The sequence below is a fragment of the Hermetia illucens genome, chromosome 3, assembly GCF_905115235.1.
Source record: "Hermetia illucens chromosome 3, iHerIll2.2.curated.20191125, whole genome shotgun sequence".
In the NCBI taxonomy this organism is placed as follows: Eukaryota; Metazoa; Arthropoda; class Insecta; order Diptera; family Stratiomyidae; genus Hermetia; species Hermetia illucens.
The window spans coordinates 30,925,272-30,940,761 of record NC_051851.1 but is presented as its reverse complement, the minus strand read 5'-3'; the positions used below and the strand labels follow the sequence as shown (position 1 = coordinate 30,940,761).

The 15,490-nt window shown below is 42.6% G+C and overlaps 1 protein-coding gene across 1 annotated transcript in view; it reads right to left on the bottom strand.

Moving 5' to 3' along the window:
• The window catches only part of LOC119651092 (proteoglycan Cow), a 247,076-nt gene that overhangs the window by 23,898 nt on the left and 207,688 nt on the right, over nt 1-15,490 (bottom strand). The window contains exons 7-8 of the mRNA XM_038054446.1: nt 12,869-12,988; nt 1,427-1,523 (exon numbers count right to left, since the gene is read on the bottom strand). Coding sequence (XP_037910374.1) covers nt 1,427-1,523; nt 12,869-12,988 — 217 coding nt within the window. The remainder of the gene's footprint in view (nt 1-1,426; nt 1,524-12,868; nt 12,989-15,490) is intronic.

Here is a 15,490-nt window from a genome sequence, read left to right as displayed (position 1 = left end):
TCTATTTATCTCTTCCTAATCTCAGCATTTTATTTTGGTTTTACTGAGGATAGTACAAAGTACGTTGCCTCAAACCCCCCACCTTTACCTGGGCTTGGAACTAGCATACCATGTTAATAGCTTTGACTTTGTATTCAATAAATATTTTCTTAGTTTCGCGACACCTCATCATTTTGGTTCATTCCTAATAACTGAAAACATAAACGAATATGATTGCAGTAAATCTCGATAAAGGGCATAGAACTTAAACCACCCCAGTGCCATTATTAATGATTTCTGTGCAACGTGTTTCTGCTCTCACTAGGATTTACCGAAGAGTCTAAGCTCCCCTTCCATTGATGAGTGTCATAACTCATTCATAGATTGTTGTAGAATAGAAAATTCCATTGCATCACATGGTAATCTATCCGCTGCCACTTTGCTCTGCAAATAACTACGTCCTCAAGCAAACAGGCTTTTCCAGATTATTTAAACCTAGGGTACACCGATAATCATCATGATAAACGACGTAACAACCGGTGTCCGGTCTAGGCATGCCTAAGTAGGAAACTCCAAACATTCCGATTTTGATGTCCGCCAAATTCAACGTCCCTGCCTACGCCAAGGTTCAGATCAGTAAGCTGGTCAGTGCAGGAGGACTCAGAAAAGAAATCAGAGTCTATCTCCATGTCAGTTAAGTTACTGAAATGTTTTCAATGTATTCCAGGATTATTTTAATTGGAATCTCGAAATACCCATCCAATTACTGCATTTAAGCAAGTATCCAGTTTTGGGATTTTGACAGTCATCCCCTTCTTCCACTCAGTTTCCCAGGGTTTTACAATAAGTGGCTGCAGGCGTTCCAAAGGGGCGGTAAAGAGACTGTTGATGTCCTTAACGTTTTGGCTGTTAATGTCGAAAAACTCATGACTACCTGAAAGTTTGTAGCAATTTCTGCATTAAAAGTGAATACTTAATATCCTTTTTTTTGTAGGACGTTATGTCCGTTTTACATAATCTAGATTACAGTCCCAGATTATGGGAACATATTCTCATATTTTTTCAGCCACTGCTCAATTTGCACAATTTTGCCACTTAACGTAATCAATTCCATATTTACCAATGTCCTGGTTTCACACTGCCACGATTTCATATTGAATCGGCGAAAATTGTCAGTTGAATCCATTTTGGACGCCAGGCACGTCATATTAAACTCCCGCATTTCCAACCACTACGACCCAGTCGATTCCCTGCTCGGATTAAAAACCCTCAGTCCATTTCCCGCCGACCATATTCGCCCACTTCCTTTCGAATCGATGTTATTTTACTTGAGTGATTTTATTATCCAGGAATTAGGAATAGACGAGATGTAGAAGATACAACTTGAAATCCGTTCCAAAGTGGCTCCTCAATAGCGGAAAATAACAACTAGAATCTAAGTACTTACTGGAATTCTGGTTGGGTGTTTTCGTGTACTTTGGTGGTTTATCGATTACTTCATTGTATCCTCGGATTTTGTGCTTATCTTCTTGAAATTGATTGTCCTGAAAGAAGAGAAAAAGGAAATTGATTTTTCCATTGCTGAAGATGATATCAATATTTTCATTTGGCTCTCATTTCAAAGCCCATTCAGTTCTGCTCGATTCTATGCTCGTCTCGAGGGCTTAAAGTATTTCTTCAGGAGAGCAGGCTTACGCTAGAAATGAGTTCTGGTACCCACAAATCTTGGGATTGTGTAGCCTAATGCGATAATAAAATTTGTTTTCACTTTGAAATGGATTCCAGAGTGAAATCCAGCTGATAACTTTCTATTCCGCTTTGTAGGGTTCGAATATGCAAAGGAAAACACCGGGATCACCGAGGTTCGGTTCCCTAACCATTGAAAATGCAATACGGGCGCAATTACGCATATGAGGAATGTATAATGTGGTTGATACTTTCTCCTCGGTATCTGTTTACCAAGAAAAGTTTCAAATTAATTTCCTTGAGTACCTTGACCTAAAAACTCCTTTTTAGACTTACAAATGTGTCATGTGCGCATATACTGGGGCTTGAAAGCAAAACCTGGCGATTTCAATTCGAGAAATATTTTTCCGAAAGGTAACCTCATTTCTCTGTCCCTTTTGATGCAAATATTTTGAGCTTCTATGGGGATGTTCCGCAATTCTTACATGGATTTATGCATATGTATCCAAATTGTAACACTTGCTCTGAGGTAGGAACTTCGTATCGGCATCCACATTTCCACTAGATTTGAATAATTATGTGGTTAATCATGCGGCAAATGGAGCACGTCTGCAACTCTATAATTTCACATTGATAATGAAATTTTGACCCAGATTTTGGAAGCTCTTTGTTACCCTTCACCACCATTCAACTCCGCTCTAGAGGAAATACTCCATGCCATCTGCTCGTAATTACCAAACTAATATCCATAGTGGCCTAATTGAGTTACTATCTTCATATTTCAACCGCCCTTTGAAATACTAAAACTGTTCCTCACAAGTTAGGCCTTAGTTCTCAGGACGTGAGTTTGGAAATTAGGTCAAACCTCTTCACCCAACTCACTCCATAGGCATCAGTCATCGGAAGGAGGTCCTTGAATGTATAGACTGCAGGATATTTCCGACTTCCTAAGCAAACTACTTAGACGAATTTTGAGATTATCGGCGATGTAAACATTTGTTGAAAGTTAATTGAAATAATCATGCTTCATTGGATTCATGTAAAAAGTGTTGTTTACATTTATTCGTTTGTCTTCTGGTTCTTATCCAGATGGTTCAAATGAATTCAGTTTCATAGATTGATAAAGGAAATATAAGTTTTTTCGGATGTAGTGGGTTCATACCTGAGAGCAAAAATTATCTTATCCCATTTGTTGGGAGAAGTAGATCAAATAGTTGTTGATTGGATGACATGGATGACATGAGAGTATGTGATGAGGCGGTACAGATGTGAAATGCTTCCTGAAAGTAACAATGATAGCTCTTCCCCCGAATCCTATTTCCACTACCACTTGATGGCAGATTGGCCTTCTATTTTGGGCTAGAACCTAATTTTAAAAAAAATTTAGACGATTTCGGTTTCACTAATCGTAGGGGCAACACATCGCGTGATCATCATCATCAACGGCGCAACAACCGGTATCCGGTCTAGGCACGCCTTAATAAGGAACTCCAGACATCCCGGTTTTGCGCCGTTGTCCACCAATTCCATACCCTAAAAGCTGTCTGGCGTCCTGACCTACGCCATTGCTCCATCTCAGGCAGGGTCTGCCTCGTCTTCTTTTTCTTTTTCTACCATAGATATTGCCCTTATAGACTTCGCGGGCTGGATCATCCTCATCCATGCGGATTAGGTGACCCGCCCACCGTAACCTATTGAGCCGGATTTTATCCACAACCGGACGGTCATGGTATCGCTCATAGATTTCGTCATTGTGTAGGCTACGGAATCGTCCATCCTCATGTAGGGGGCCAAAAATTCTTCGGACGATTCTTCTCTCGAACGCGGCCAAGAGTTCGCAATTCTTCTTGCTAAGAATCCAAGTTTCCGAGGAATACATGAGGACTGGCAAGATCATAGTCTTGTACAGTAAGAGCTTTGACCCTATGGTGAGACGTTTCGAGCGGAACAATTTTTGTAAGCTGAAATAGGGTCTGTTGGCTGCCAACAACTGTGCACCGAGATCATCATCGTAGCTGTTATCGGTTGTGATTTTCGACCCTAGATAGTAGAAATTATTAATGATCTTAAAGTTCTATCTTTATTCTTCCTGTTTGACCAATGCGGTTTTGTTGGTTGGTTTGTTTGTGGTGCTGACGTTCCCATCATATACTTTGTCTAGCCTTCATTGATGTGCAAGTCAAGATTTCGCTCCAATTGCCGCCTGCTCGATCTGGATGAAGGCAGTTTGTACGTCTCGGGTCGTTCTTTCCATGATATCGACATAATCTGCATAGGCCGTAGTTGGTTGGACTTAATAAAATAATCAAGTAGCTGGGTGGACTTACCTCAGCATCTCGGATCACTTTCTCGAGGGTCAAGTTCAAGAGGACGCATGATAGGACATCCCCTTGTCCTAGACCGTTGTTGATGTCGAATGGTCTTGAGAGTGGTCCTGCTGCTTTTATCTGTCCTCGCACATTGGTCAGGGTCAGCCTAGTCAGTCTTATCAATTCGTCGGGATACCTAATTCTCTCATAGCCGCATTAAAGTCGATGAATAGATGGTGCAACTGATGTCCATATTCTAACAATTTTCCATCACTTGCCGCAGAGAGAAAATCTGATCTGTTGCTGATTTGCCTGGAGTGAAGCCTCTTTGGAATGGGCCAATGATGTTCTGGGTATATGGGGCTATCCGGCCTAGCAAGATAGAGGGGAATATCTTATAGATGGTACTCAGCAACGTGATACCTCTATAATTGCTGCTCTTGGCGACTTATGATTTAAGCCGATTAAGCCGATGAATTGCACGGACTGTTTCTCCTATCTTGGTGGTGGCAGTGTTTGTCCGTCGTCTTCAGTTGGCAGGACCTCCAACTCGCCGATGTCCTGGTTGTTCAGTAGCTCATCAAAATACTCGACCCATCACTCCAATATGCCCATTCTGTCCGAAATCAGATTTCCCTCTTTGTCTCGGCAGGATGAACATCGAGGTGTGTAACTTCATCTTGCTGACTTGTTGGTAAAACTTCCGCGCCTGGTGCGGTTGCTCCCTGTACTTTTCGAGTTCACAGACTTTTTGGTTCTGCCAGCCTTCCTTTTTCCGTCTGTGAAGTCGCTTTTCCGCTCGACGGAGTTAGTGGTACGTCTCTGCGCGTGCCCGCGTTCTTTGAGAATGCAACATTACTCGGTATGCAACATTCTTCCGTTCCATTGCTAGCTTACATTCATCGTCAAACCAGCCGTTCCCACTCCTTTTGCGGCTGGGGCCAAGTATGTTTGTGCCCATATCCAGGACCTCTGTTGACTGCGGTTATTGCGGCATTCATTTCCCTCTTATAGGTGTCGCGGATGGCTGTGTTGTGGATGGCCTCAGTGTTAACTCTCACCTGGGTGGTGCTGTTATTCGAGCTCGGAGCACCATGCCAATGAGATAGTGATCCGAGTCTATATTGACCCCTTATATGTTCTGACATTCATCAAGGCTGAGAGGTGGCGCGTTCGATTAACACGTGGTCAATTTGGTTGTGAGTGGTCCCATCTGGAGAGGCCCATGTATGTTTGTGGACCGCTTTCCGCGCAAACCAGGTACTTCCAACAACCATTTCGTGTGACACTACTAATTGAATAATCCGCAGCCCGTTATCATTTGAATTTTGGGGGTAAGCTATGGTAGCCAACGTATTGCCTAAATACGGGCTCCTTCCCTACTTGGGTGTCAAGTATGATTTTGATATCATATCTGGGACAGGCTTCGAGGGTCCGTTCTACTGCCTCGTAGAAGGTATCCTTCTCCGACTCTGCAGTCTCCTCTGTAGGGGCGTGAACGTTAATGGGACTTATATTCCTATTTCCTAGCATCTAATAGTAAAAATGATATTGAGCAACTTGTCCAAAAATGGAATGACCGCCTCATCCAACAAGGTCTCAGATTGAATCTAAACAAAACTGAATTTTTGACGACCGATCGCTATGAAACAATCACTGTCAGTGCCCAGAGCTGAGGGATTTAAATTCCTCGAGTCAAAGCTATCAGCCAATGGAGAACTGCGTCATGAAATTGCTTGACGCATTAACGCAACCTAGATGAAGTGGCATTTCACAACTGGTGTCCTTTGAGATCAACGAATCAACGAGCGTCTCAAATCTAAAATTTACCGCAATGTCGTCCGTCCTGTCGCTCTCTATGGCTCTGAGTGTTGGCCGACTATAAAAGACAATGAACGGCGTCTTCCGGTAATGGAAACGAAGATGTTGCGTTGGACTAGTGGCGTGACACGGTTTGATCACATTCGAAATGAGGATATCCGCGATCGTTATGTGGTTGCATCGATCGTGGAAAAATTTCGAGAGAGGCGTCTTCGATGGTAAGGTCACGTAATTTGCGCTAACGAGAATTCACTTCACGTCTGAAAATCGAGGTCGATGGTAAATGACCAAAAGGTTAACCGAAACAATGGTGTCTTGATACGCTGGATGGGGATTTAAAAGCCTCGAGATTGCACCCAGGTGAGGTAGTCGATAGAGCCAAATAGCGAGACCGATCACGACGAACCGACCCCGCTTGTGAACGGAACAAAGGCTGAAGAAAAAGAAGAAGATACACGTTTTAGGAAGCACCAAATTCACATGAAATGTAAAAGTTTCACCGTTTATAACTTTGTTTGTTGGATTTCCTTCAAACATCCCAGAGTTATGCCTTATGTTATCGCTTATACCATTGGCTAATGTTTTACTTCTAACGTGAACTAAAGGGTGTTTCCAGCAAAATTTCTAAAATATGCTAATATATTATCATTAAGTTTATTTACGAAGATATCGGACCCACAGGCCTAGATAGATTAGATACACCACTGTGATTTTTGCAGATTTTTCGATTGGATAGCTGCTGAGAACGAGACCCGTCGCACTTTTTGATGTTCATATTTTGAGCCCAAAATCAAGTATGTTTCACCCAAAATCAAATATGGGCCCAGTTTCGAAAAAAAACTAATTGAGTCCTTTCATTTGATACCACTTGGCGATATTCTGTAAAAGAAAAGTTGCACTCTTCTTTCGCATGTATGGCGAGCACCCTCTTAAACTCAACACAAAATGGTGCTACTTGTTTTATGTAAAGGAATCAACAGGCCACACGTTTTCACCAAATTTCGTGTCAATTGGTCTAGCCATTTCCGAATAAATCGGGTGTGTCAGACAGATAGACAGACAGGCAGACAACCTGTGAGGAGTTCCCAAATCTCCCACAGGTCCCTTCGTGTGGATAATGGAATGCTCAGCGGATACGTATGGAAGTGTACCGGTACGCATTCGAAGATGTGCGTCCATGGGCATGTTTGCACGTAGGCGGGTAGGTGGGAGAAAAACTCTCACCCATGGATAAAAATGGCTATGGAAAGGTCACCCAGAATAATAAATCAATATGGATGAAGAGAAGGTGTATAAACTTACGGTGCAGGGGCTCGGAACCCCAATTTCTGCGACTTTTGGGAGTGGGCAAGCAGGCTCCCAGCCGTCGATATCCCTCGACTGCAGTACCTCGGTGGTGGACAGCTTGGCCACCGTAGCATCTAATGCTACAAGCAGCTTACACAAAGATGTGTAAACCGAGCACATCGCTCCCTAGAACACCTAAAGCAAATGCGCAGAAGGATGTGCCCAAGGGAGAACGGTGGTCATCAAAAGTTAAATTGACACCAATCGCATCGGAGCGTAAAAAGTTAGGAGAAGCTCTTCGGTGTCGAGAGCCGGATCCGTTTAGGAGAAGCTCAACGATTATGAGATCTCCCAAAATATCGGAGGCGGAAAAGAACCTGACCAATGGAACAAAAAATGTGCGGAAAGAAAAAGTGAGGCTTTGAAACAAAAGTCCGACCTGGAAGAGTCGTCCCTCAATTTGCTTGGAGCGAAAATTATTGAGTTGTCGGAATTCATCAAAGATAAACACAACGTGCACCGAGCAATTAAGCTTATAGTGAGAGCTATCGGTTCTATATAACAAATCGCAGGAAGAGAGGGCTCGGAGAAAGGAAGACGAATATCCGGGAAATTAGCAAGTTCCCAAAAAGCAAAAAGGGGTTACATCCGCTTTGAAGTAGGGGCCTTACAACTCGGTAGGCGGGAAAATAGTGACTAAAAGATCAAAGGGGCCGATGTCTCAAAAGGTACACGACAGTTCGACTAAGGTTGGACCAAAGAAGCCAAAAAAGAAGAACAGAATGAGGATCCGTCCCGGGGCGATCATCATTTCAAGTGCGGGTAGTATGTCCTATGTAAACAAAGAAGAGAGCAAAGCCAAAGGCTTTGGCAGCAAAGTCAAACATTTACTTGGGGAAAGTGCTACTGTGCGTGTTCAAAAGCATGAGATCGTTGGGACCTAGATGAGGTCACTTCTAAGTCGGAAATCTACACTGCCTTAGCGGAGCAGTTCAAGCTGCAGGACTTGCAGCCGGCATCCACAGTAAGCCTCAGAAAGGCGCTGCTGGATGTCGGGAAGGCCCCTATTAAATGGGTAGTTTGTCGCTTTAGAGACCAAATCTCTTTGAAGAGATGCTTCAAGTGTCTCTTGTACGGACATCTAGTAAGAGTGTGCACTAGTGTGATTGATTGGTCTGACCGATGCAGACGTTGTGAAGAAACAGGTGACATTGCTCGGGATTGTAACAAGGATGCCAAATGCATGTTGTGTGATGAAAAGTAGGACCTGGACAGCGGGCATATTGGTGGAAGTGTCCCGAGTTCAAAAGGCGCTAAATGCAGTGAGAAAATGAGGTTGATCCAATCAGAAGTTCAAGTGGCTATAATAAGCGAACCATATAGAAACCCTAACAATAATGTATGGGTTGGGCGGCCTTTTGGGCATGCCAGGACCAAACCATACAGGAATGTATGAGGCGGTTTCGTATGGGAAAAAATAGACGCCAAGCTTGACGTTGGCTGAATTCGAAGACATGCTGGACAGATTGGTCTTGGATGCAAAAGGATGGAAACCAAAAGTCCTCGCTTGCAGCTTCAATGCATGAGCCACAGGCTGGGGAAGTTCACTGACGAATGCAAGAGGGCGTTGTATCTTGGAGGCTTTCGCACAGTTAGATATCATATTGGCTAACAATTGTTAGGTTAATATTTACCGAAAAGGGTCGACGTGTCATCGGAACAAACGAGCGGCTTAGAGAGCAATTGGTAGGATTGACCAGCAGGTGAAGCAGCGAGCTTACAAGGAAGCCCAAAGAAACTTGCAGCTGGCTGTATAGCGAAGCAAGAGGGACTGCTTCAAGCAACTCTGCTCAGAGGCGGATATAGACCCATGGGGAAGCGCCTACAGGGTTGTGATGAGGAGATTAAGAGGTCAGGCAGCTCCGCAAATTACATGTCCCGATCTCCTATCGAAAATCATTCAGGGATTATGGGTTTATTCCCTCAGAAGAGTACAAGCCGTTATAGTTTACAGACATTTTTAGATGTGGCCGTAACATCGACGGAAAAGTACTGGCGATTTACGGTTGGTTATAAAGCACCAGGACTCGACGGCATACCAAACAAAGACCTTGAACTGGCCATTAAGTCGAGTGCAGACATATTTGCAAAGTTGTTTGAAGCGAATTTGGTGGAGGCGATCTTTCCTGAGACATAGAAAATTCAAAGGCTAGCATTGTTGGCTCAACCTGCTAAGCCTCTCGGTGAACCATTTTTCTACAGACCTATATGTCTATTGGACACTATGGGGAAAATGTTAGATCGATTAATCTACAACAGATTTCCACTCGCTGTAGAGAGTCAAGGAGGCTTACCAGATCGACAATTCGGCTTCCATACGACTAGATAAACCGTTGACGCCATCAAACTGATTACTGGCTTAGCTGATAATGAAATGCGCGGAAGTGGTGACACTAGTAAGTATTGTGCTTGACGTGTAAAGTTGGTTCAATTCGGCAGTTGCAACCATATAAGGAGGTCAGTTGTCGTACGATATAGACAATGGAACCAAAGAATACATTGTCTCCGCGGATGTTCCGTAAGGTTCTGTTTAGGGGCCGCTGTTTTGGTACATCACATATAATGTCCATAACATCTCAGTTGCTAGCGAGGCCACAATAGTACTATATGCCGATGACATAGCGATGATTGTTGCCGCAAAGTATCTGGCGGATGTGGAATTGTATTCATCCCAAGCAATTACTGTTATAAAAAAGTGGCTAAAAGATGCAGATCTTGCACTCGCGGCGGATAAAACAGAGGTGATGCTTATCATGAAGCGGCGTGAGGAAACCACTGCTCGTATCAAAATAAGGAAGCATATCGTCAAATGCTTGCTCCAAGGCGTCCAGTGTTAGGACGGCCTTAGTAAGGATGACACTAGATGTTGGGGGCCCGCGATGCACTGCTTATTGCTAGAGTGAGCAGAGCTCTATATTGCTCTACGCAGCGCCAATTTGGTCAACTGCATTGTATACCGCAGGTTAAAGAAAGACCGTCTAAAGAGGGTACTGTGGTTTTAGATCCATCTCAGACGAAGTGGCCTGCGCGTTAGCCAGAATGATGCTGATCGACATTTTGCGCGATGAGACGACGCGCATCTATGGTGGACCGAATTGCTCTTCTGACCAGCACGTAAAAAACATCGAAAGGGAAAAATCGTTAAGCAGGTGGCAACAAGGGTGGGAACGGGTGGAAAAGGGTCAATGGGTCGATGGATGGAGATTGATTCCCAGCATCAAGGTGTGGACGCAGAGAAAGCACGGTTAGATAAACTATGATCTCATGTAGTTTCTCACGGGACATGGCGGATAGGCTTAAACTGGACAGTTCAGCCAACTGTCCCAGCTGCGACGGTATACCGGAAGACCTGGAGCGTGCTTTCTTCCATTGTCCTAGATTCGCAGAGGAAAGGAAGAGTCTTAAGGAGACTTGGGGAGAATAGTAGCACCGGAAAATATAATTGGGAAAATTTTTGCTTGTCTGGAGAATCGGAATGCATTTAATGACATGGTAGGGCTGAGGTTGACAGAGGTAGAGGAGGCGAGAAAGACGAATGTAATCGATGAGCGAAGGGAGAGACTGTACGTCCCGCAACAAAATACTTAGCGGTGGTCCTACGGGAAAGAGGAGAGAAGTTAGGGGGTGATTGTAATGGGTAAAAGTGCCACATACTGGCACATGTGCACCTTTGTCTTTGGATGATTTACACCTCCGGAAAAAACAGACAGACAGATAGTAAACCGATTTTAATAAGGTTTTGTTTTACACAAGGGGAGCCTGAGAAAGTATACAGAAATTAATCGCAGTTTACACCAAATATGGCTTGAAATCGGCACAACGAAAAGTTTTTTTATTTGAACGACACTTCTGTCTCAACTCCGCCACCGTAAATATTCTGGAGCGTAATTAAGACAAAGTGATATCATTGATTTAACTATACTTTTCAGCGGTTCACACTGTTTCCAGCCAAAACAATTAATTGATAATTCGATTCATGGCACCGTTGAGAAACTTTATTAACGAAAATCTGGAATACTTGATGATAAATTTCTACTTTTCTTCTGATTAACATGTGCGTTTCGACTTGAATTAGAAAGTTAGAAACTTGTCCACACACTTTCTTCACTCCCCCCGCCCGTCCATATACCCAGCATTGAAACTTTTCCAAACTTCTGGAGGACCATCAACTTCGACGTCCTTCTTCAGTACCAGAAATTCCCCCAATCGAACGCACGACATCACAGAACCGAATCGGAAAGATGGAAAACTTGATCATTGTGTACCAACCAAAGTTGTTCAAGATAACGTTCCTGAAAAACTTTCAACAATATCTTACAACATATTGGCAGGTGGATAAGGCCACCGCTGGTTCTATATGTGTGTTATGCATGCACGGAAAATTGATGTGGAGAAATTGTATTGTATAGAATCTTCAGATACAGTGGGCTTCCTGTTTCAGGTCCGAAGAAGTCACTTGAGAAATGATAAATTGATTATAAGATATTTTATTGTCTGTCCTCAAGCCATAGATAAAGGAAGCCGAGACGATGAAGGAGCGCCGGCCTACAGGCAGGGCGGCCTTAAAAGTCATCGGGCTGTGATGAACAGACATTAGGGAAGATAATGAGATGCTCAATCAAGTATGAAAATAGAATAGTTAGGATGCTTTGAGAGGTAATAAAAAGTAGGAGAACGAACCATCAAAGATGCCAGGTAATCGAATTTTTGGCCATTATTTACAAGTTAAAGGTAGGTTTGCCCACAATCTGGAGGCTTTAAATATTTTGGGTTATTTTCTTAATTTTTCCTGAATAGAATGATATAAATTATGGAATGGTATCTCAGAAGATTGATAACTTTAATTTAATATAATCAGTTAAAAGATTTGCGAAGTTTTTTTAAATCTGGAAATTAAGATAAAGTAGAACCACGTGGAGACATCTTCTATCTTTTCTCGATTAAAAGGTCTACTGACGTTGGATGAAGAGGAACAGGACTTCCTAATGGCTTTGTCCTTAAGTTTGGAGTTTCGCTCCACACTTAGCTTCCTTGCTTGGTGAGATCTGTTGCTCCCTCATCTAGCCAAACTACCAATCAAAACAGTTGAGATTCGCTAACTTTTCGGTGCACGTTCACCGTTCTGCAATAATTCATTCATAAGTTAATTTGCATATCTTCACTTGCGTCATACTCGTAGTTCAGACGAACGTACAAGTACACAACAGTGTGTGCAATTTAGCATAAAATTTGACTATAAACTGCCAAACTTTCGGTGGTTGCCAAAAATAACTTCCAATTAAATTTGCAAATTCTCTTGATGGCTCGTTCCACTTTGCCAACCTCTTGAGAAACTTTTAAAGAGCTGAGTTCTCTAAAATTGCATATAGTTATTCAGAAGTTGTTCCAGCGGATTGCACAATGTAGATTATCTCGGTGATTTTATATAAATATAGTGATCCCTAATAGCTCACTTCTAATGATTCCACCACTATGAATGGGAGCCAATTGTTGGCCGCCATAGTGGCGTACATTTTGCGCACGTAAGTACGATGAACTTTAAGAGCCAAGTTTGCAAAGCCACATATGGGAGTCAAGTGGTCTACAATGGAGTTTTTTCAAACTATAATAGTTTGTTGAAAAAATTATTTGCCCGAGTTCATAGTCCTTGTGCGTTGTGGGTTCATAACCCGTGCAGATCGAAAAGCGAGCTCCGGTTAGCATAAAATAAAACGGAAATTGCTTACCTTTTTATAGGCAGTGTACTTGAGGTATTTGTAGTGTTTGTTGTCATACTTGATGTCCTCTGGGGTGTACGATACTTGTGAGTTAATATGGTTGTAATGTCGGTTTTTGTCGTCCTTTTCCTGTAAAGGATAAATTTTTTTAAAGCAATCAGCTCTAATTGAGTTATTCCATGTTGAAAAAGATATTTGCAACTTCAGGATTTCAGTTAGCTCCGAAATAAAGTTGTAAGTCCTTTTAAGATAAATATTTTAGAAATTCATTTAGTGACCTAGTTAAAAACTGTTAAATTCAGTGCTCGCTGATGGTAACTCAGCTAAGCCAACCTATTAAATTGCCCTCGGTCATCAATTATATTTGAAAGTTCTGGAGTGCCCTTTTGGGGGATGATACGAACATGGAATCATCTGCATGCGAATCTGAAGGTATTAATTGAAAAAACTCGAAGGAAAATGGTGAAGAAATTTTGGTTTAATAGCGCTTAAATCTCGGATGAGAACGGAGACTAGACCGAAACTTTAGGCAACCAAAAAATTTTCTATATTTTCAACGACTCAATAAATTCTAATGTTACCTACGAATCATTATTTGATTTATTGCACGCAAATGAGATGAAGACCGTTCTTAGCGACTTTAGCTCTAAGGCCTTAAGGGAACCGGTCTACCGTTGGGCTACTAGGGGTGACAGTCTTTAGGAACAAACGAGCGAAAACGACAGTAGGCCAATAAAATTCACATGCAATAGAATTTCGTGTTCCACCAAACTTCGCAAAATCAGACTCTATACTACACCCTACACTACCGTAAAAGTTGATGAATCTGGAATAAACTTAAGGGGGGGTCCAATCGATACCTTTAATTTCATACCGCACACGACTATATTGGCTGGAAAAATATGTTACCCCCATTTTGGATGTATGGGTACCCCTCTTAAACTCATCGCGAAAATATGGTGCTTGATTCTTAAGCCCCATCCTTCAACTAAATTTTGTATCAATAGGAGTAAGTTTTTCTGAGATAATAGGTGTGACAGACAGACAAAAGAACAGACTGAACAACCTGTGTGTTAATGCATTTTTCTTTTTTGACTTTGCTTTTGCTAGTGCTTGCTCATCTCTGGTATGTGGACCTGAATGGCTTTGGGAAGGATTCCCAAAAAATAAAACTAATATGGAAGGGAAAAATTTATGGTGCTGGCGCTTGAAACCCCAGTACCAGCGGCTTTTAGGAGCGAGCAAGTGAGCTCCCAGCCATCGATATCCCTCGACCGTAGTGCGGTAGAACGTCGCCACCATCGCATCAAATGCTACAAAGGATTTAGAGTTGTGGCAGAAGGTGTTCATGCGAAGCAAGATCAATAACCATCAATGGCGCAACCACCAGTATCCGGTCTAGGCCTGCGTTACTAAGGAATTCCAGACATTCTGGTGTTGATCCAAGGTCCACCAATTCGATACTGTTCAATGATGCCTGTCAATCTGGCGTACGCTATCGTTGCACCTCAGCGAGGATCTGTCTCGTTTTTCTTCTACAATAGATATTACCCTTGCAGACTTTCCAGGCTGCGTCATCCCCACCCATACGGGTTGTGTGACCCATGGACCGCAGCTATTGAGCCGAATTTTATCCAAAACTAGGCGGTGGGGGTATCGCTCATAAATGTCGTCGTTATATAGGCTATGAAATCGTTCATTCTCGTGTAGGGGGTCAAATATTCTTTTCCCGAACGAGAGAGTTACCATTTTTTTTGGCAAGAACCCAAGTCTACGACGAATACATAAGGACTAACAAGATCATTGTCATTATTGTGAAGCCGAGACCAGCTCTGTTCGTTGAGTCCTTTAAAGCGTGCATATGGGAAGGTATATTTTTAGGATTTAACGAATATATTAGGCGCAGACTTTCTAGGCCACTATGGATTGTTAGTGGATCTACAGAATAGGTCTCTTAAAGATCCCGCAATCTAATTCAGGTCTTCAGGAAAACTTGCCACCTGCTCTACTGAAAGTATTTATATAAATTCTGAATAAATAGCTGACCTCTGTATTCGCATGCTCCTTCAAAAAGGCAGCAACACAACTACCGAAAGTAATGTCTCATCTTCCTAAATTTTATAGTGGGAATAATAAAACGCAAATATGTAGTCTTCACATAAGACGCTGACATTTTACCACCATTACTGATTGAAAACTCGTTCCCTATGATACCATTGGACCACAGCATCGGCCGTTGATTGCCGTCTTGCGAATCAAACCACCGATAAAACAGCGTGAGGAATGCATTGGCCTGCCGTGCATTAAATGGTGGCGATTTCGTGAGAAGAAAGAAGAAATGGTCTCACTTACGCGATTATCAACCATTACGAATGTGAAAAAATCGTGCAATCAAATTAATGACACAATCCACACTGCGACCTCTGCATCCCTTGGAGTCACCAAGCTAAGTTAGCGGTTCATCAACCGATATACTAGCATTAGAATGATGATGTTCAAATAAAGGTCCGTGGAAAGAAACGCCTCTACCACAAGTTTCTCGTTGATAAAACGCTGGCGAATTGACAAATTTATAAGCATGCAAACCAGGAAGCAAAGTAGATGATCGCTGTCACCCGAGTGGTCTATTAC